At 40.4% G+C, this 22,787-nt stretch overlaps 1 protein-coding gene across 2 annotated transcripts in view; it reads right to left on the bottom strand.

Moving 5' to 3' along the window:
* Positions 1-20,270, bottom strand: part of PDSS2 (prenyl (decaprenyl) diphosphate synthase, subunit 2) — a 118,592-nt gene extending 98,322 nt beyond the window's left edge. For both annotated transcript variants that reach the window (XM_014964743.1, XM_014964744.1), the window contains exon 1: positions 19,834-20,270. In XM_014964743.1, coding sequence (XP_014820229.1) covers positions 19,834-20,063 — 230 coding nt within the window. In that variant the 5' untranslated portion in view covers positions 20,064-20,270. The remainder of the gene's footprint in view (positions 1-19,833) is intronic.
* Between the last annotated feature and the right edge of the window lie 2,517 nt (positions 20,271-22,787).

Raw genomic sequence — 22,787 nt, 5'->3', positions numbered from 1 at the left:
GGGGGGGGGGGGGGGGAATAAAAATCTGCTCTCCCAGGATTTAGAGAATCTCTCTTGATTTGGGTTTTCACAAGACAGAAGTACAGGACCAACCCTGTACACCTGACTTACCGTCATATGTCTGATCTCCATTTCTGCAGCAAAGTCCTCAACGGACCTCTGATCTCACTTTGAAATCTTCCCCTCCCATATCCACTTTCCTACGCTGATCCAAGGACTCCTTCAAACAAAGTGAATTTTAGAGATTCACACAGTTTTAGGTGAAGTAGTGATGCCTGTAGACCTGAAGCACTGTCAGCACGCATCATTCACCTCTCTCCTGCGTAGCTCCTCAAAGAGACATCCATCGAGCTTACTTCAGTAACAGCACAGGATGCCACAGATTGTGCTTCCTGAAGCATTCATTTCCCTGTGCTCATTACAAAGCCTGTCCACAGCAACAACCTCAGATACGGACACTGACTTAACAGTAAAACTCCTGACAGACATGTAAACACAGGCTGAAAAAGGTACACAGAAAGCTAATCATGTAAAACCTATCAGAAAACTGCCCAACACAGGTTTCAGAGGTCCGTAGTCCCAAAGGGACCTACCTCTCCAGTGAGAGACCAGTCTCAGAGGATGTTCTGCCACAGACGATTTTCACCCCAAACGGCTCCCAAACACCAGAAGGCCCAACAAGCAGCCACAGCTTTCCCTTTGCAACTTCCTGCAGCTTTTTACAAGTGCTGAACCCCAGCCAGCACGCATCCTGAAGATTAAGGGCCAATACCTTCGCTTGCTGTTCCACAGAAAGTCAACACAGAAAGGAAGATCAGATTCAACCTGTGGCAGCCAGTGCTGCCGAAATGACACACAACAAGACCCTAAACCAGCTGGAGCTTCTGAGGAACCGCAGCCTCCGTGCCCAAGAGTATCACATTGCAATGGTCTGGAGGAAAGTGATGAATAGGTAAGTAATTGAGGTCAGGTCAACTTCTGACAAGGGAGCATTTCCCCCACAGCAAGAGGCAAGAGAAAACATTCTTTGGGAATGCTAAGCTCCCACAGAGCAGATGGGAGCACTCCCAGATGTCTCACTGAAGCCACATGCCAAACAGCAAGTATGTACTCTTAACCAATGGCACTTTGTGGAGCTTAACAATTTTCCAGATACCATCACCATTATCACTTCCATCTTACCCACATTTGGTTTCAGCCTACACACCACCCTCTCCTAAAACCCCAACTTCAATTCTTCTTGGTTGTTATTTATATCCCTTCATGTATACATCATTTGCCTACTGCTAGCACATGAGTCTACACTCGGTGTGCCTACTGGTCTGTGGGGAAAACAATCCGCATACCACAAAAGAAACAGACCTAGCAGGGGAACTGCAGATTTACATCATGATTTCCGATACACACCTTTATATAAATGCCAATGGAAGGAATATTAGGAAAATATTTAGAATCCATTACTCCTCTCTGAGGAGACAGCTTTCAAGGAAGCAGAGCCAAAGGGCCAGTCATCTCAAAACCAGCTCATAGTGAATATTTGATTTTAAATAACTGATGTTTCTTTCAAGAAGACTAAAGAAAGAAAGCTTCGTTAAGCCACCTGCTATTGCAGAAGCAGAAAACAAAATGTGTGGAGAAACCTCATGACGAAGAGCACTCCCTATCCAACAAACCTAATGCTGTTCACAAGCTGAAAACAAATTGACATACACATTTTTATGAAACTCAGTGCGACAAAGAAATCGTGTTTCACCAGGTTTTGCTGGAGACAACACTTTCTTGTTTTCTTATCAGACACTGCAACCTGCCACCCAAATTTCTGTTCCCCTACTGTTCCAGTGGTAATCCTGCAGATGGCACTAGGGGCTAAGAAATTTCTTTCCTATTTTTCTTATCGGAGGCCTTTTACACTTCATTCATTTTATGTTCACTGAATTGTCCTGTAGAACCCATCTTTTAAGCAAATTTATTATTTCAAATCTATAAAATTTACGCTATAGTCCCGCCGCCCCATTCAGATCTCTCCAGAAATTTCAGAAAAAAAAAAAATCATCTTTATTCATCAAATATAAGGCATTTGTAATAGACAACATAAAATAATGGGTAGCTAGCACCACTGATTTAAACAAAACTGAACATTTTACAGAAGAAACAAACCCTATTATCTACATGCAAGGTTGAATAACAAATAAATTCACGTAGCAAACAAAAATGTACTTTAAACTTAGGATAGTATCATGTTGCTCCTTTGAGATAACCAGAAGCTGAATTCATTCAAACTTCATCTTTCATGCCTTTTATGAAGCTATTCCTACAAAATTTAAAATTCACTGTTCCCGTAATCATCTGTGACTTGATTATCTCACAGGATGCAGTAGACTCATCTGAATTGGAAAGATGCTTTTCTTCTTGCTCAGTGCACCTTTTTTAGCTAGACAGATGGTACAGCAGTTTCAGAGCAGGGAGTTAAGTATCTGACAAACAGCTGGAAGGTTTTAAGCATCCCACTTACCCCGTCTGGGAGGGTAGCCATTCTCATCTCGGCTTATCTGAGATTCTTCACACAAGGTATTTAAAAAAATAGCATTGAAATGCATTTAGTTCCTAAGGCAACTCAAACTTCAGAAAACATATAGAGCTGACTGGGCATGACCTTGGCTGTCCTTAAGAGGAAAACAGACCTGTAATCTTCTCTTTTCATGGCTGAGACACATCTAGTTAAAATATTCAAGGCATATTTGACACCTATTCACCTAACAAGGCCAGATAGCCTATGAAACACGAACAAATCCTTTCCTACGCTGAGCTCTGAATTAAGATGAAATTATCATGAAATAGAGAAGGATCATTCCTGCCAGACACGTACAAGGAACGTCAACAGCTGTGCTCCCCTACTAACTCGATGACGACAACATCTGTTTTTCTCTTTTCCTGGATTAACAAGTTACAGTAGTTCACAGAAGGGCAAACACCAACACTTCTGCCAATGCACAGGAGGGGTAGACCTGCACAGGCAAGAGCAGGGAAGAGAAACGCCTGATCTCTCCCTTCCAACAGCAACAGCCATCAGACCAACTCAGCCGCTTGTGAAACCACAACCCAAGACCTCTCTCTGGCCAATTCCACTTCTTCCACTCGACACAATGAGCCTCAACCCACGTGTTGAAACTATCTTACTGCATCACTTAGCAGCCAACCAAAACAGAAGGATTTCTTGCATGTTTTCTGAACTAAACTATGCAATATATCCAGAAAGAGTTCCAGTTAAGTTAATAGAAGTGTTTATCTGCAAGTTTCCACCCAAATAATTAAAAACTCAAGTATTTAGAAGCTCACAAAAGTATTAGTCGTAATCTTGTAGGTGCAAAGATTTTCTTCCACCTTAAAAATTTTCTTCCTCAAAAGAGGCAATTAAAACTCAAATAACAATAATATGGCAGTAATAAATACATCTGACGTACTAATCCTATACAGAACAAATATTCTTGATACTAAATTGGGAAAAGAAAAAAACACCATTTGGTTGGATTTATTTCTGAACTCTGGTAACTATATGGGTTTATAATTTCTGACACAGTAGTCTGATACAAACCTCATTTTCCACAAAATTCCTTAATTTCAGTGCAGCTTTCATTTGTCCGCCAGGAAAAGGAGATTCACATTTCTTCAGGATTTTCTTGCTCTCGCTCATTTTGCTACAGGGTTTTTTTTTTCCTCCATAGAGCTCTTTTGAACCAGAAGATTGAGAAGCGAGAATGCAACGACCAAGGCAATGGGAGTAAAACTTTCCAGAGACCACTATAACTGAGAACTTTCCTTGCCAAAGCAAAAACCTTGCAGGGTTTTAATACCTCTATTACAGAGATTCAAATTCCAAGAGTTGTTACAAGAGTCAATACAAGATTTCAGATGAACTACTAAATCCCTCAGCAAATCATGAAACTAAAATTAAAGTTACTTCACTACAAAATGGAAAGCTATTACACTAAATATTTGTAAGTCCCAACAGAATAGGAAAGTACTTTCTATTCCTGTGTCTAAATAAATTTGCAGTAAGGTAATGCTTGGTCTTTGCACGCTCAGACTCCACCATCACTTCTGTATTATGCTAAAGTTTTAATTAGTAAAGGTTCTCCTTCCCTATAGTTCTTATAGTATATTATTCACATACCTCTTCAATTAAAAAAAGTCACTGCATTACTCTATCATATGTTCCCTGAAGATTAAAATTTTACTTGAATCCAATTTTACTTGAAAGGTACACACTGATGCTGAAAAAAGGCTGTCGGCTGTCGGACCGTGTATGTACAATACAGAAGTGCACTGCAAGACAGATAAAGTCCACGAACTACCACCCATAAGGGGAGCTCCTAGTCCACTCAACTATGTCTTTCTGTTGTTTTCAACTTAAAGTGATGAAAGGAGGACACAGTGTTTAGCTTTTAAATGCAGTACACAGCTGAGAACCTCTTGAAACCACTGGAATGCTCTGGACACAAACTGGAGTCGTTTCCTACTTATCTCCAACAACCTCACTGTGATCAACACTTAGTGCACACACACTCCAAACAACTCCTCTTTAATCTGACTTCTGTAACATACTCTTCTTACTTTTTCTTCTTGAAATCTGTGGGTTTCTTAGCCTTCTTGACTCCTTCCTCTCTCAGTAGCTGTTTCTCTAATAATTTAGTGGTAACAGTACTATTCCCCACTTGCTGGGAAATCCATCAGGACCCTTATCCTCTGCATGAAAAGCCACCTTGCCCCTGGCTTGGTACACCTGGTCCAAACTGCCTGGCATTCTTCTTGCCATTATAAAGCAATCAGCTGAACCTTACTTTTGCCAAAATTGAGCTCCAAACTTCTCTCCCAGCAGCCCTTCCACCTCTTTTTCTTATTCTGTGTAAAATATTTCAGCTGTCAATTGAATGCAGTATAATTAACAGCAAACTAAAAAAGATAAATGTCACTTAAAAAAATCCCAAACACAAAAAACCAACCACAAAACAATGAAACCCCGCTCCTTTTCAACACTTTCATCAGCAAACAGAAGTCTGCATCTAGTGCATTCAGATCATTTGCCTCAGGCAAGCAAGACCTCTGCATGGTATGTCATCATTATTTTGTGCTTTAAAAATCATCAGTAGGGCATACATCCTTAAAATAGCACAGAATATTGTTACCTGGAGATTACTTTCTGCCTCAGTCTAAAAATGTGTTAGGACCACTTGTGCATGAAGCAAAAAAATAAATAAATCAGGTTGGATGTAACTTTCTTTACACATGAAATAAACATGCATTTTTTTTTTTACTATCACAGGATGCCAATAAAAGGTTCTCATTTTCTCATTTACTTGGCATCATGAATTTCAACATTTTCTGTAAATAATTTTTCGTTATTTGACATCCCAAACTGCTACTGTATTTCAATATTAATAACTTAGAGTGATATTGAATTTGTAACACCCAAAGCAATCTTGCATCATTTGTAGTAAAAAAAAAAAAGGTAAAAAAAGTATTTTCCAAGTTAACTGCAAGCTGTGTTTGAATGGAGGACTTCACAACAGCTGATGGCAAAAATAAATGAAAAAGAAAAATCAAACAAAAACCTGAATTATATCAATCGCAAAACTTCATGGGTGAGTTACAATCACTTGCCTCCTAGGATACCTAATTACACCACAAAAACCCCAGAAAAAACCTAAGTTTACAAAATGCAGTTACCTGCGTTTAAGTTTTTCACAAACTTTTCTGCTAATATTATAGCTCTTGCACCCTGGCAAGCAGTGGCTCGGCACCTGTTTTTTATAGAATTGTCTAGGTTGGAAGGGACCTTTAAGATCATCAAGTCCAACCATTAATGTAACACTAACAAAACCACCACTAAACCACGTTCGTCAGGACCATGTCTACCTGTCTTTTAAACACCTCCAGGGATGGTGATTCCACCACTTCCCAGGGCAGCCTCTTCTAATGCTTGATAACCCTTTCTGTGAAGAAATTTTTCTTAATATCCATTACACATGTGTTCTGACCTCAAGGTATCCAGCGGTGTCTTCTTCAGACTGCCTCTGCCCGTACTGCCTTTAGGGGAGTCCTGCACCTAGAGATAACCAGGTTAGCTCTGGAAAGTAAGGAGCTAACGTAAAGTTTGCACACTGGGAGACCCAGACATCAGTATGATTCTCCCAGGGTTCTGAGCCCACACCCCTAACTGGTGTTGTGCATGTAAAGTTGCCAGTATTTGCCCCCCAAAAAAAGACTTGCTGACAGTCATAGGGGCACAGTGAAGAACCCAATCTGGGCCTCTTACATGAGAATGAATTGAATATTAGGGCAAGTAAGAAAAGAAAAGAAGAAAAGAAAGTAGCCCAGAGAGCACACAGAATTCAACAAAAATTCATCTTACTCAGTATCCTGTCCTCAACAGATATCAAAAACCAAAATACATGGGAAAATTTTAATTACAGGCAAACACTCTCTTCTGTTGGCTGCAGGCATTGAAATATGGTATTCGGGAATATTATTAAGAAACCAAAAATATTAAAATTTAAAAAAAAAGCAGGGAGGTGGGAGGGGGAGAGAATTTAAAAGTGACTGTTTTAGTGATGTCTCTCCCATAAGTTACTGTAAGAATGTTCTCACACAAAAGTCTTTGCTTAAGGCAATTTCGCCTCCCCTTTGATTCTGCTCTTCAACAAGCTTCGAAGAAAATTCTTTGAAGTGATTAACACAATTAAAGGCACAATGATGAAAGCTAACTTAAAAAAAAAAGGGGGGGGCTTAATCACTGAACTCTTTACCCGACTTTATTTTATGAATGTATCTTTTATCATAACTTAAGATACTACAAAATAAATTGCAGTTTGGCTGCAATAGGCACACAAGAGGAAACACACAACTTATGTTTGTTATTCCCTCTTTTTCATAAGTCTGTCTCAGGCTCAGTTTAAATGCATGCCAAATATGAGCCAAATTTACCACACTTTCAACAAGTAATCATGCTCAAGAACAGGAAAATAAGCACTGGTTCAATCCCCACAGCCCATAAACAACTGATAAAGTTACCTTTTTATAATATATATATTGTATATAGTTGTATATATACACACACGTGAAACAGTTAAAGCAAGGCAAGGGGAATATCTAATGAAGTCAGGATATGAAATTAACACCAATAATCCGGTCTCTGTATTTTGCCCATTGTCTACAAAATTTTCACATATGTGGTTATCAGTCCCACATTTAGTTTTACATTAAATTTCTGCTGTCCTCAACAGCTTCCCAATGCAATATATTTTAATGGGTCTTAATCTTCCTCTTCCACAGCTGACAGGAAAATATGTTTCTGGTGATATCTTCTAATTGTCCAAGTTGTTCCCTGAAATGCTGGACACAGACCAGAAATCAAAAGCAAAACAGCGATCTTGTTCAACGGAGCAGCATACAACAGCCCATTAGAGAATTATGCAGCAAATATTATCCTTCTCCACTGCTAACACAGTAAAAGCTCCTCAGGGAAGAGCTTAACTCACCTGTAACCTAATTTAAAATTTAAAGATTTAAAGCCCAAAGTAATTAATTAAAATAAGCTAGATCTCTCACGAAAGAATAATTCATCATTCACAAGGGAGGGAAGAATTTAAAACTATTCACATCAACAAATGATGACATTTTTGAGGTAATCTAATGCAAAATTCCATTTTGAAATAAAATGACATCAGGTATGGAAACACAATAGGCTACCCACAGTTACACTTCCTTTCGCCATAACCAGCCTGCAGGTTTCTACCTTGTGTCTCAGTAGCAAAAATAAATAAATAATCAATCAGTGGTTTGTGAATCCATAAAAGTCATAAATAGGCAATTTAGAGCTAAAAAAACCCCAACAACCTAGCTCTATTTCTTCCTCTAACTCTCTCTCTAGAGCTAGACCAGCTCTGAAAGGTTTATTTAGCACTCAGCAAAGAAGGAAAAGGCTTTTCCATTCTTGATATAGAATCGTAAAAACACCTCCCAATTACTCATAGTAAGGCAAGGCTTAAACATATATAAGGTTTGAACATCTGCTGTCTTAAACAATACACATTTGGAGGTAGAAAACAAAACTTGCACATCATCACTTCCCGAAGTGGGTTTTTGTTGATTGTTTTGTTGGGTTTTTTTTAAATGTGAAGTGTACAACTACACTCTCTCTAGTAATTAGCAATACCATTCACAGGCTTCATATGTTTGCATTACATTCTATAGCATGGCAGCATTCATTCCATGTAGATTTAAAGTATTCATGTCGTCTTCAATCTTCTTCAATGCATTTTCTTGCTTTCCTAATATTTATATTCATAAGAAGGGCTTGTATTTGTCTGTCTCCAGATTTAACACACAAGGAACAAACCTTTAAAGCATAAAGATGCTATTTTTACAACAACAGAGACTTTTTCAAATTCCTTTGAAAAACAGATTGAAAATGTTTCACGAGGACTAGTGACAGTAGCTGGTAAGCATTTAAGTTATTTGTGATCTTAAACAGATTTTCTTCACATTCTCAGGACAATGCTTCTTCCTTTCAGTAACACTCACTATCGTCGTTCCTTTTCTACTGCTCCATTTATCATAGCCAGAGAAAATCAGGACAAAGGCTTAAATGGCAGATTTCCTAAGGCATACCGGTGTGTACATGCTTCCTGAACTGCTCAGTAAATAAGGCTTGTTTACACAGAGCTTCACCACATGAGAACATGAAAACACCTTTCAATATTTAATACCTACATGCACACCAAGGTAATCTGAAGCAGTGGTACCACCCAGGGACAATATATTAGTCCAGGCTTGATATTTCTAGCAAGTCAGTCACCTGGCAATTACAACAGAAGAGGGAAAGAGAGGGAAACAATTCCAGTTGTGAAGACACGTCAACTTCTGGTGACAAATCGCGTTTAATTCTCAGCAGTTGCCTGAAACAGTTTGGGGTTGGTTTTTTTTTTTTTTTGGATAAAGGAGCTATTTGGAAGAGCGTATATCTGAAAGAACGCTATGGACTGAGCATGACACCTATCAAAATTAGAAATCAAAGCTCTCAAATGAAAACAAGGATGGCCAAAAAAATCTGTTCTCCCTAGCTCTGGAACGCACGCTATGTGTTAGGACATAAACCTCCCACACACCCCCCAAAATCCACAAGCAGCAATATGATCCTAAGTGATTCACAAGCAAAAAACAAGCCTATGTTTCTGTTTCTATAACACATAATACTCTTTTTTTCCTCTGATGTCATTTTTATAACATTATTTTGGAATTTGACTATTTTAAAATTTGGTTGCTACGACACATTATAGTCATTACAGGGATTCATTTCCTACTTTCCAACTGGCAAGACTATTTGCTTCAGTTTTATGAAGTTATATTACGGACAAAAGACACATAAAATATACTGTAAATTCTAATAGTTGAAACTCCTGTAATGCCTTCCATCATTCCTTGATTAAACTTGTGTTGGAAGAAGGGCTTCCCCCATAATTACCCTAAAAGTCTCTATACTTCCAGCTTCCTCGAGTCTTCTCAGTCTTATTTCTGAAAAAGGTCTTTTTGCGTTATTGCTCCTGCTGATTGATGACATCTGATTTCTTGCAGAGCCTGTCAATGACTCCCACATTATCTAAACTTATAAATAATCAAAAAGTGACAAATTCTTCCTGTGGACAATAAAACATGGAGTATACACCTTCCCTGCTATTTCAGGCTCTAACAAGTGGGGATCAAGAACAGATGATTAAATTGATCTCTTGGCCCTTTACACTTCAGCTTCACCTCTACAAGGCAACACAGGTTTAGGGAAGATGTGTTTTTCCTGTATATTAAGTTTTAATTCTTGAAATATGTGATACCAGACAGATTCACATTCAGAAGTTGACTTCTAAAAGAATGATCCAAATATGGACTTCATAAATTAGCCTTAGCATCACTGAAATCCTTTAAAAATACACAGCATATACCTTAATCTTCACAAACAACATTAAATGAAAAGCAGTTGGGAATCAGAGAGGAATGCTACTGGCATAAAAACTTTCCCCTGTATAAAACGCAGGCTGCACTGATATATCATAGGAACCTTTATTTTCTAGCCTATGAAAACAGACAAATTTTGATAATATGAAAACATGGTGGTTATGTCATATTCAGTCTCAAAACTCAACACTAATTTAACATGAACACAATGCATGTTTGGGAAAAAAATAATCACTAACATACATGCTAGTACAATCATTTTTCAAACGTGCAAAAGAGAGGTGATTTTCCACTTGTGATCACAAAGCTTTGCCTTGTGTATTTGACCTAACAAGTCTTCCATTTAGCTCTTCATAACTTGAACTTTCTGTTAAGTTTGATTAAAAGCAGTCTTACCAAATCAACTCATTACGGTGCTTCTGCTACTGGCTAATCATTCAGATGACAACCAGACACAAAGCGTGTTGGCACAGACCATTACCCCCAGATTGCCTTAATCAGGACTGCGCATTTGCAGGATGGGTCTACACAAGCACATCCTGTTGCAGACCCAGATCTACTTTGTGACTGAGATACAGATTTATTTATTTGGTAAAAGGTGCAGTATATAATCTATTTCAGGGACTAGTGACAGCATATAGATGCATTAATCCTTTGATTACAATTATTTTGTGGGGTGTGCTGAACAGGCAGTCAATGAGAAAGCTGCCATTCCAGCAAGTTTGCACCATGAGTGTGAAAGTCTAGAAAAAGGATAATGGAAGTTGTTAGGAGGAACAATTTTTTTTTATAAGAGTTCAAATTCTATAAAATGAATTTTGAGCATGTAAGTGGCAGCTATAAAGCCAATCAATTCATGCTTGTAGGACTGTTTAAATAAGAAATAAAAAAACCTAATTTCTACTTGATCTTGAAGAAAACTCCTTCTTAAGGGAGTTCTTCTTTTTGAAACAAATTAGAGGTGGAGACTATGAGGTTTGCTTGTACCTGTTTTTTAACTAGAAAAATAAAGCTGAATCAATAATTCCTAGGTATGACTTCTTTCCCTTGCTGGGAAGAAGTCAAGGGGAACAGAACAAACTAGATGTTTACTATGCACTTTCACTCTATTAAGGAACAGATTACCTGTAAGCCTTTCTTTGGTTCTCCCCAAAATGGACGAGCAGCTACGGAGAAGAACCAACTACTGTTATTTTGAGGAGAGGAACTGGAGGAATGAGGAAGCAAAATGGGAACAACCATCACATATAATTTAAGTGGAAAAGAAAGGAGAATGATGAATATAAGAGCTGGAACCCTTGATGCTTCTTTAGGAATAGCTGAGGATTGAAGAAAAGATGACTGTGGCTCACCTGAAGAACCTCCAGCAGGATGAACAGGTCCTAGAGTTTCTCAGTTAAGTCAGGTATTGAAGTAAATTTCTAAGCCCTACCATTATTAGTAAAATCTAGCTAGTTCACAGCATGCATTTGATAAAATGAGTCTCACCAGTTTTCCTATATGATCAGTTTTTCTTTCCTAAAATGAATCTTCCACTTAGCAAGAGAGACGAAAAAAAAATTAAGCTAAAGTGACTGTCAAGGCCAGAGAATTGGCAGGGACAATTCAAGGACAGCAAAGCAGCTGCTACAGATTTTAAACTTAATTTTTGTAATAGATCTGACTTTTAAATTCATGGTGTTCCTTTATAGTTTGTCAGGTTTGTCTCTAGCAGTAGTTCCTTTAGGGCAAGCACTGCAGACAGTCTGCCTACCCTGAGGGAAACTAAGACACTCAGATGTGGGGTAAAGGAAAGATATTAATAATTTAAGACAATGGTCTGCCACCCCTAGGAGAAAGCAATAGTGTAAGTACAGAACTATCTGACTCCTGAGCTAAGGTTTGTCCTTTGTGAACTTTGTACTCTCCTGAATATATTTACAAAGTGCTGTAGAAGATACTGTGTTATCCATGGTTTGGGGAGAAGTTCTGAAAATGCTCATGGTGACTTGTTAACAGGGCCTCCTGCCACTGCCACAGCCTCCAAAACAAGGAGAGAAGTCAACTGGGAGGCAGCATTAACAAAAAAGCAGTGAAAGGGGAAAAAATTGAGTAGTAGACAACACTTTTTGCAAGCTACAAAATATAGACCTCAGGAAGAATAAAAGCCCTTGGAAAAGTACTTTTCCCCTTATTCTTTTAAGGCAAGGAACTTAACTTATCATAGCCAAATAGAAAATTCACTGAGTGAAAACCGTTTCCAGTGACCCAAATATGAATTTTGATTACTCTATGACATCGGTTCTGATTTGCACTTTACATAAAGGTGTATTTGGTGACCCTCTTCTGGGCTACAGAAATAATTATTTTGAAACTATTTCCACTTATTCAGTGCTCTTTTCCTGTGCAGAGCAAACATTGACATAACAGTCATTCACTGCTACATTAAACTTGGTATTCAATATTTACATGTGTTACAAATCAATTGTACTTGAAAGCATAAAAAAACCCCAGATGTGAACTTTAAAAATTACCTGTATTTTAAAAAGATGCTTATGCTACTGTGCGCCTAAAGTAAAACCAAGTTTGCTCTAGGTGTGGTACACTAACTACATCCTTTCACGACTGACTGGCCTTGGATCTGTTCATTATACATCCAGTTTCTTTTCACTTGCTTGAAACTCAAGCTTCAGAAATTTCAAGTTCTTTCATTTAATCAGAATGGGTTGCACATGAAATTCTGCCAGGCTGGATGGGGCTTTGAGCAACCTGGTTTAGTGGGGGGTGTCCCTGCCCAGGGCAGGGGGGTTGGAATGAGATGACCTTTAAGGTCCCTTCCAACCCAAACCATTCTATGATTCTATTCAAATGCAAGATGATTTAATTTGCAGCCTAGCTCTTGCACATCCATACTGCAGATTTTCTACTTGATCCTACCTTGCATACAGTGGCAAAATATTCAGCAAAACTGGGTATTGTACCATACAATTAAACACCCTTTGCATACAATTTGCATACATTCTTCCACACAAATACTATCAGTGAATGGAGAGACAAGAACTCAGCACCACTACAGCTGAAAACTAGCTGTTTATTCACCAATTCAGCCTCTCCCAACTTTTGTAATATAGCCATGATCATGACGATGACTGCCCTTACTTCCTGAGCTAGGGTTTACCAATACATTTAAAAAAAAAAAAAAAAACAAAAAAAAAAAAACAGGAATGATTCTTTGAGAATAAAAGCACCAAACTGGAGTAAACACTTTTTTTACTCCTTTGGGACATCTTCATCACTATACAAGGATTTTTCCCACTACAGAGGTGGCAAACAGGAGGGAAATAACAGCTTAAGACTGTCAATTTACTGTGCTCAGAATACTGTTGTATATATGTTAGATTTTATTAGCTTAGGTATCCAACTGTTTAAAAATGTAATTTATTTTTTTTTTTAAAAAAAGGAAATTTAAGGGCCCTTAAATGTGAACCTCAAGCCCACAAGTACAAATTCTGATACAACTCCCATATTCCTACCAACATGTCTTCAAAACAGCAGTAATAACTGACAGATATGAGCATTTAAGTATATTGATGTAGTGTTACTGGTGGAGAAAACTAATAAAAACATGCACTGGTGAAACTTATGCAGGAAGAGAAACAAAAAACAAAATCTGGGAGAAAGAACAAACAGCACACATCTTTTCATTCCATTCCACCTTACTACAGCACAAAGGGTGAGTGTGACCTACAAAAACAGACTGCCTCTTCCCCTAAACTGTTACTTAACATGAGACAGTGTTAAGTAACAGCTAACTGAAAATCACAGTGAAAGCCACAGGTACAAGGAAGAACATGGAAGGAATCAGATAGAGAAGGAAGTTTCAGTCCATATATTCAGAACCTACAACAGTTTAATTTCTTCCATGTCTTTTTACCTGCTAAAGTTAACTTTTCTGCTCTTCCTAAGTTCATTCAGCTGAAACACACAAGAAAGTGATTTTTGGTGTCTAAGAATGGTTTACTTGATGGTGAGTATGATAACAGAAACCCCTAGATAGTACCAACATGTACAATCACGGTATCATAGAATGGTTAGGGTCAGAAGGGACCTGAAAGATCATCTAGTTCTAACTCCCATCATGGGAAGGGACACCTTCCACTAGACCAGGCTGCTCTGGAAGCCCCATCCAGCCTGGTCTGGAACACTTTGAGCATACACAATTTCCCTGGGCAACCTGTTCCAGTGTCTCACCACCCTCAGAGTAAAGAATTTTTTCCCAATATCTAATCTAAATCTACCTCTCTTTCATTTTAAAAATAAGACACATAACATGATGAAGGTTTTTGAAGTTCCTACTCAAGTCCAATTGCTTGCAGATCAAATCAGACTGAAAAATATTTTTCACAAAATCTAATTTAGCTAACAGAGACCAGCCTTTCTTGAAAGAGAGAAGTTTCTTGATGAGGCAAGTCAAGAACTCTGGTGCTTCACCTGCAGCTCTCCTGAGAGCACCTCTGTTTCCATCAGCTATACAGAGTGCTTTGGGGAACAGTCTTCCTGGACAACGGCACACTTGCTATAACCACCAGTATTTCAGTAATTTTGCAAATAGTATCAGACATATCAAACAGGTAAAATATTTCTACATTTCAGACATTACTACTAAGACTTTCTGCAGAGGTGCCCCACGTGCTTTGGTGGCCTGTGCTTCCAGAAGTCCAACACATCTCTGCGGTAAACATAGGAAATGACACAACTGCTGCCTCATTGCTAACCTCACAGGCATTCTGACCACAATTATAAAAAAATTACATCTCTCCACCACAAAAAAAAATATTTTTACAAAGTGTTACAGCAGGCTGAAAAAAATAATAAAATTTAGTGAATGCTAATGCGTTTTAATTTCTGATCCAGCAACAGCAGGAGAGGGACTTTATGCCCCCAAGGTCCACTACAGATGGAGAAATTCAGTAAAACTTGTACAAAGTTCTAGTTTCAGAAGCTGTAAGTTGACCAGACACTGCTTGTCACTTTAAGCATCCAGCTGCTGGCTGTTTTCAGAGAACGTTACCTCATTAGCCACTGCCAAGTAAATTGACATTTTCATTTTTCTAGTCCAGAAAAAAAAAAAATTAATTAACATTTGAAACAAGTTGCTAAAAAGCAACTCATAGTCAACCACAGCACGTACAATTATAAAAAAGGGATAGTTTTGAGGTCACCATTCTGTTAAGGCAAACTAGAAATTTGCCATAACAATTCCATCGACATCAGGCTGGAAGAAATCCCTAGGTCTGTGCTGAAATCAGTCACCCACACAGGAGGGTAAATGCACGCCACATCTGAAGGTAAAAGATACACATTACCCAACTAAGCCATTTCAAGCTGACAGAAAAACAGAACTACCAGGAAATCAACACTATCAGACATTTTAACCAAAAAACATATCATCTTGAAGCTACTCTGGATTGCATTTTATGTTCAGTGCTTAAAATGGCTAGAGATCTACATGGAGCGGGCTGCAACAGCACAAAACCTGGTCTATTGAGCCTCTTTATTTCTGTAATAATCCAGGAAAACTGTAACTAAGTCTACTTAAGCATTTATCACCAACAAACAATTCTGACAGATCTAAAATATAATCATTCCTCCCACGTGCTAATGACAGAATGGCTAGAACTAAACGGTATCCCATAATAATTTTACGTGTATGAAGTGTTCCATTTCATTTAGTGATATTATAAAAGTGATGCATTGGCCATAACCTTTACTGTTTACAATCTGCAGCAAGCTATACCCTTCTCAAGGGAGACTAAATAATCAAGAAAATGTTATTCACACTATGTATTTGAGAAAAGCAGACCGCTGTGCCAGTTACAGATTCTTTCCTATATTAAGAAGGATGTGTGCTAGCCTAGAACGGAGGGGGGAAGAGAAGAGAAAAGATTGAGGTTTGTTTGATTCCCAGCTGAAAAGAAGGTCATACGTTCATGCACTGAAAAAATTTTCCTTTAGTCCAACAAAGCCTGAAGAGCAAAAAAATTTAAATGTTAGTTTTGAGTAGCTGCTGAAAACACTTCATTATAGGGAAAGAAAACTGAGAGCTCTGAAGAACCATACAGTGACTCACAGGACTACAAACGGAAAGATCCAGAAGTAGTCAGATTTCCAGAATATCCATTAGAGGTAAGTATTTTAATGATAACATTTGTTTAAAGTATTCTTTATTAATATTGCTTATGCACCATTTTCCACTCAAAGATCACAGTGATTGATACAGGCTGTAATGAATGAAGTGTAACACCTTCAGAAAACAGATGCTACATTATTCATTTTACAGATAAGTAAATGCAAGTATGAAAAATTAAGTGACTTGCCCTAGTCAGAGAGCCAAAAGCACAGCTGTGAATATAATCCAGATATCCCAGCTTCCAATGATCTGTTAACCGCTAAACATTAGCCTTTCTAAAATGAAATGTAACCTTTCCCTCACATTTCATCCTCTTTCTAGCAAGTCTGGCAAAGCTAGTACTGAGGATGTCACTTCATGTGGCTGACTTTCAAGAAGCCAAAAACTTAAAAAGAAAAGAAAGAAAAAAAAAAAGATAAACTTGACTCCCAATCCCTCAGTGTAGGGCTCAGTTACCCATCTCTGCCCTCCCAAGCGCAGAGTCAGCAATAGCTCACAGATTTAAAGCTGCTGGCCAGGCACAGGCTCGGTAGGAGGTATCAGGGTCGCACATCATCCCAGAAGAACACCTGCTGCAGCCCTGATTCATGGCAGGCACTTACACCCAGGAGCTGCCACCGCCGCATCCAAACGAGAGGAAGAAATGGATGGGATCATCAGAGCAACGAATACTGCCCCAACAGCTGTTCCTCCACATGTCCTGGCTCACGTGGACAGTTATCTTTGAGCTGCCTTCTTTAAGGCTCTCAGCACAGGCTACCCGTTGCAACAGCCCAGTGACCCAAAGCTCAGCAAAAGGTTAAAAATGCCCCTCAGTACTCCTGTTACACTAACGGCTTTCGGTGTGGTGGCAATTACATCTTATGCTGTCCCAGCTCAGAACCTGTTCTGCACAGATAAAGTAGGTTTTCTACCAATGCTTATGAAACCTCCAATGGTCTAAGGAAGACTTCAAAGGCTAGCAAAGTGTTTGGACAGGAAGGGAGGGTAGACACAAAAACACTAATGACAAAATGCCATCGGTCAGAGGAGGTTAAAGAAGAAGTTAAAGGAAATGAATCTCACTTAGAGGTGACAGCAAGCAATCATAATTTGATTGTCACCACTTAGAGCCTCAAAAATAAATGAGTAGAAACTTGAGAAACAGCACGTGCAATTAATCAATTTTACTGCACAGATTTTTCAGATGTTCCCACAAATAGAAAAATCTCCTCAAGTGCTAGAGTACTTAATAGACATATACAGTATTTATGCACTCACAGTCTGAAAGACTAGAGTTGCAGAACATATCAATCACTTCAGTTTTTTAAAACATTTGCCTGAATACACAACAGGAAACCTATGCTACTTTATAAGCATGGGTAATGAGCCAAAGATTTAAAACATGTGTCTAGTATTGAACAATAAAGACCTGTTTCCTAAACTGCTGTGGTAAGTCAGAGCATAGGTCTCAGACCCATAACGAAAATCAATCACATTTACAGTCAAATTTATATACAACAGTCAAATTTCAGAAAGATATTATTGAGATAGAACAAGGTCAAAATTCACCTTATTGCAAAATCATACCATAAAACAAGGTGAGGTAGAATTTGCGCATTGCTACAGGTGTAATAAAGCTTGTCAGAAGGAAATTAACTCTTCTTATAATACAAAGGTCAAGGCCATTAGAAACACCTGCAACAAAATCTTTGGAAACACAAGTGAAGCAAATAAAAACATCCAAAATACGGGCACACAGTTTCGGGTTTATGTGAGTAAATACTGACTTATTTCCAGCAAGAAATTTCCAGGTTAGTAGCATAGTCTGAAATACACATAAATTTTAAAAATGGATGGATAGAATCCTGTTGACCCTGTGCATAATTATACTCCTACTGGTGTTCCACAAGCCACAGGCTTACAGAGGTTAAGCCTGAAGCAACCCACTTAAAACAACAACAGCAAAAAAAACCTCATCACACATCACAGCTCCACCACAAAACCTCCAACCACGCCCAAAAATACTGTATTTAAACTGAATTCACAAATAAAGCAGCAACTACTATACATTGAACAAACTATCTAAAGCTAGTGTTGAAGTCCCACTTCAGCCTTGGGGATCTCTGATAGCTCCACGGCTGCAGAGCCCAAATACGCTGCACTTCGGTGCTCCAATTCCCTGCATTCCATCAAACGACCTTAAAGTTGGATCCAAAGGCAGAAAAACATTTTCTTCTTGTCCCTCCCCTTAAAAAAGAAAAACCAAAATCTTTGCTAAAGCTTACCATAATATCACAACCTGCATTTATAAACAATTCAACAAAACTCCCTCCACCAGCATTTTCTGAAGTCAGGTATTTTCCATTTTTATTAACAAGTTGATTTGTTTCTTGCAGAAAAGTCTACTTAAAGCCCATATCTAAATCCCCCTCCCTGAGAATAATATTCCTTTAAAAAAGCTATGTTTGTCCCCTTTACTTCTTTTGTTCACTCAAGACAATCAGATTCAGAGACAGAGAACCTAAAAAACAGATGTGTTTTTATAACGTTACACAACACTGCAGAGTTGCCAAGGACCACTACACAGCTACAATTTTTATTCTTTAAAAGAAAAGCAGAACATTTGTTTTGAACAAATGCTAACTTCTGTTTTACACCTGTTCAAAAAATACTGTACATGTTAAACTTGGGTTCTATTAACTGTGCTATATTTGTAGTCATAGCAAACACAGTTCAATCAAACAAAAACCCCCACCAACCAAAACCCCCAAAGCAACAACCCAATGCCTTTGCAAAATTGCACTATATGTTTGGTTGGGTTTTTTTTTTGTTAAGTGTCTAGCATTTTACTGTTTAAAAAAACCCACCACCAATCAGTCCTTGCTTTACACTCGAAGAAAACACTGCCCAAAAACCCCAACTTCTGCTTATTCGCAGAAATGCAAGCCTTCCATCAGTTTGCCTTAAAAATTGAAAGAGTGGATAATCAACTTAGCAACCCTAAAAATCTCAACACTGTACAAGAACTCCCAGCTGGATATTCCAAAACCGAAGATGTTCTCTAAAGCTCTTAGTAACAAAATACACACTTCACAGCAGTGTCATTTTGAGCTTTTGAGTTAATCAATTCCTCCGCTTTTTCCACTGGTTTCCTCACAATATAATCCTTAATAAAAAATACGTAATCATTAGTGAGACAGCCATACTTCTTCCATTATGGAGAGAATTTATTTTTTTTGTGTATATCGTATGGGGAAGGCAATTAATTCACGGCACGTGGCGTTACAACCCAACAACTTCCGAATGGCAGGGGATGCCTGAAGGAAAACCTGTTGCGGCGAGGAAACGAAGATCCCGGAGCAGAGAGCCGACCGCCCACGCAAAACCTCACGGCTCACCGCAGGGTTTCCCTGGGGACACGCCAGTTATGTCACCCCCATGGCCTCTCCGGGCCACCCCACCTGCCACCACCGAGAAGCCCACCACCACCCCCAACGAAGGGACACCGACCACCGCCAGCGACCCCAGCACCAGCTCCCCGCGACCAACGGAGCTTCAAAACTTCCCACGAGTTTTGACAAGTCTCCCGAGGGCTGCCAGCCCTTCCCACCCTGGAGACCGGATACAAGGCCCCAGCGCTCCCGGGACCCCCCCAGGCGGGCGGGCCGGGCGCTTACCGGGCGGTGTCGAGCAGCGGGTGCTTGGTGCCCACCAGCTTGCGGACCTGCATGGCGATGTTGCTCAGCTCGTCGCTCAGCAGGCACCGCAGGCTCATGAAGGACGTCGGGTACCCCACGATCTTCTCGGCCTCCGACACCACTTGGCTCCAGGGCGGACCGACCGACACCAGCCCCCGCAGGCCGCCGGTGCCGCGGCCCCCCCCGCGCCGCAGCAGGGCACCCCACATTCCCCCCCGGGCGCCGGCTCACTCGCCCCGGAGGGACCTCACTGACGAGTCCTCCCTCCTCGCTCGCGGCTCCGCAGCCCGGCGTCAGCGGCCGGCTCAGCCTCGGGTGGCGGGACCGCACGGCAGCCGCCCTGCCTGCCCGCCTCCCCCTCGGCGGCGCGGCGGCGGCCGGAGCGGGCTCATTGTGCCCTGGGGGCCGCCATCTTGGGCGTCGCAAAAACACGGCGGGCCGTAAAGCGAGGGCGGCAGGTCTCGCTCTTCCCCCGCCCACCCGGCTTCCGCGCCTGACGGCCCTGGCGGTACCGGAGCTGAGGGGCCCTGGGTGAGGGAGGTGGGCTCCTGAGGCAGGGTTTCTGGTGGCCACTGGGCACGTTCCCCGTGCCCCCTTTTTCTTCACCCTTAGCCCTTATACTGAGCAAAGGGCTGCCACTCACTCCACTCCACGCTGCTTCACAGAGCGGCGTGTGTGGGCCGGCCTCCCCAGCCCGGCCATGGCAGAGGGCCCAGCTGGAGGGGGGGCGCTCCCCCGGCTGGGCCAGTGCTCTGGGCTGGCTGGGGGTGCCCCACAGACAGGGGTACGCGCAGCCTGTGCCCTGTGGTGCGTACAGAGACCAACGGGGAAGAGAGTTCAAGTTCCCACATAAAGCATTTGACACATAGTCTTTAGGTATGCAGTCACGTTTTATATTTATTATTGCAGTGCTCTCTGCGTGAGCGTCCTTTTTTGTCGTTTCCCGTAGTTGTTTGGGTCGTGGCATCAGCAAGCCTTATTTACTGCATTCTCTACTTTTCCTTGTAGGTTTGATCCTACAGTGCTTCTCTGTGATGCAGCTGAGGGGTTTATGAACAGCCTCCTTGTGAACTGAAGAGGTACTTTCTACCAAGTGGTTAACATCAAAAGTGACAGCTAATTTTGAGTGCCCAGCTGAAGATGTTTGGGTCCTGCGATTCCACAGTGTGGGCTACTGTGTTTCATGTAGTCTTTCATTTGTTCTGAGCACAGCCATCACTTAAACCCTCTTTACAGCTACGTGGAGCCAGAGCTTTTGTGAATTCAGAGAATAGATTTTCTGTGCACTGTAGGGAAGGAAAATTCACTGGCTGTCTTCAGAAATGGGATTTAGGTGACTCGCTCAATTCCACAAGCAAGAACATGATCTCTTGTGTCTTTACAATCACATTACAATCCATTCCTCCTATAACTTCCAGGCTCTATTAGAACAAATCAGGCAGAGTTCTGATGAGAAAACAGTCCCCATTGACAGCACGTAAAAAATGAGGACGTTACATTTCTTACCTTTACAAATACAAGATAGAGGTCACTTTGTTTTGTTTGCATTATTCCACATGATTAAAAAGAGTTACATTGAAGGATACTGTAAAAGAAGGTGCAAATAGCAAACAAAACCATTACAAAGAGAGACCAACTGCAGCCCAGGAAAGCACCAATAGCTCTTGAAGTTAAAGGGGGAGACCTGCTAAAAGGGAATGCCCTTACCTGCTTCTAGTGACAATGACAAGGTGTTTATTGTTCTTACACCTGGGACAACTCGCAATAGGCACCATAATGTCAGGTGTAATGTCACTGTCCGAAGGAAGGGCGTTTGACTGTGGAGTCAACAATGGCTGAACATGCCTGTGGCATCTCTTAAGAGGATTTTTCCCAAACTGGAGAGGGGAAAACTAGGATGAAGAGAAGCTGCAAAAACTGGAAAGATGACAGGAGAGTTAAGGTTCTGCTGTCAAATCTTTGCTTTCTGTGCTACCCGTGTCTGAGAGAATAAAGCTTTTGCTTTGAAGGAGCTGCCATTGAGACAGTTTAGTTAGCTAGTGTCACAGAATAAACTGTTGCTAAATAGGGAGTTTCAGCTTATAAACACAGTCTAAAAATGACAGAATGCAATGGCATGTTTCTGTGCAGAAAAGCTAAGTTAATGAAAATTGCCAGAGGGATGCACTTAAGAGGTGCTAACAGGGCACCTCATCCTGTAATGGTGACAAGTTCCTTGATTCATTTCCTGAGCCATATCCATTCTTGCACTTAATGTGGTAAGTGTTCTGTGCAAAACTTAACATGATTATGCAATTAAAGTCTGCTTAAAATTATATATATAAACTGAGGAGAATTAGGGTTCTGTGGGCAGTAAACCTACCATCTCCTAATGTGTGAGACTTTAGCTTTTCAAAATCACTGTTCTGTGTGTTACAATCTAAGGAACTGAACACCTCTGCCCCCTTTATGTAGAATTCTGCTATGTCTAAATGGTTTAGAAGTAGGGCAAGACCCTCAATATCCACAATGCCACAGGCTGCCACTAGAGCTTCCTCAGGATTCACCGGCAGTAGGGTGATGTTCTTTAAATGCAGCAGTCACTGGAGAAATAAAGCATACATTTTGTCAGTGAGTTTCACAGCTATTTTTGACCACAGAGACTCTTTGAAAGGATTATACTGTAAAACATGAGGACCCCTCTGTCTTTCAGCCCAACGCCCTCATCCCTTTCCTTTCTCTTAACGACGTAGCATTCTTACTTCAGTAGTCCATTTTTGGCTCCTGGTCCAAGTTCATGGTTTCTCCCAACCTTCTCACTTCTTCGCTTGAGTCCCACACACCATCCTTACTGGCTACTGTTTTTTCATACTTGTCCCAGCCTCCTCATCTTTTTCTCATTAACTCCTAATCATCCTCTTGTCTGCGCAGCCTGCATCCTAGTCGTGGACTCT

Source organism: Calidris pugnax, unplaced genomic scaffold (genome assembly GCF_001431845.1).
Source record: "Calidris pugnax isolate Ruff unplaced genomic scaffold, ASM143184v1 scaffold219, whole genome shotgun sequence".
In the NCBI taxonomy this organism is placed as follows: Eukaryota; Metazoa; Chordata; class Aves; order Charadriiformes; family Scolopacidae; genus Calidris; species Calidris pugnax.
Note: the sequence above shows the minus strand (reverse complement) of the source record. Positions and strands in the feature narration are given on the sequence as shown.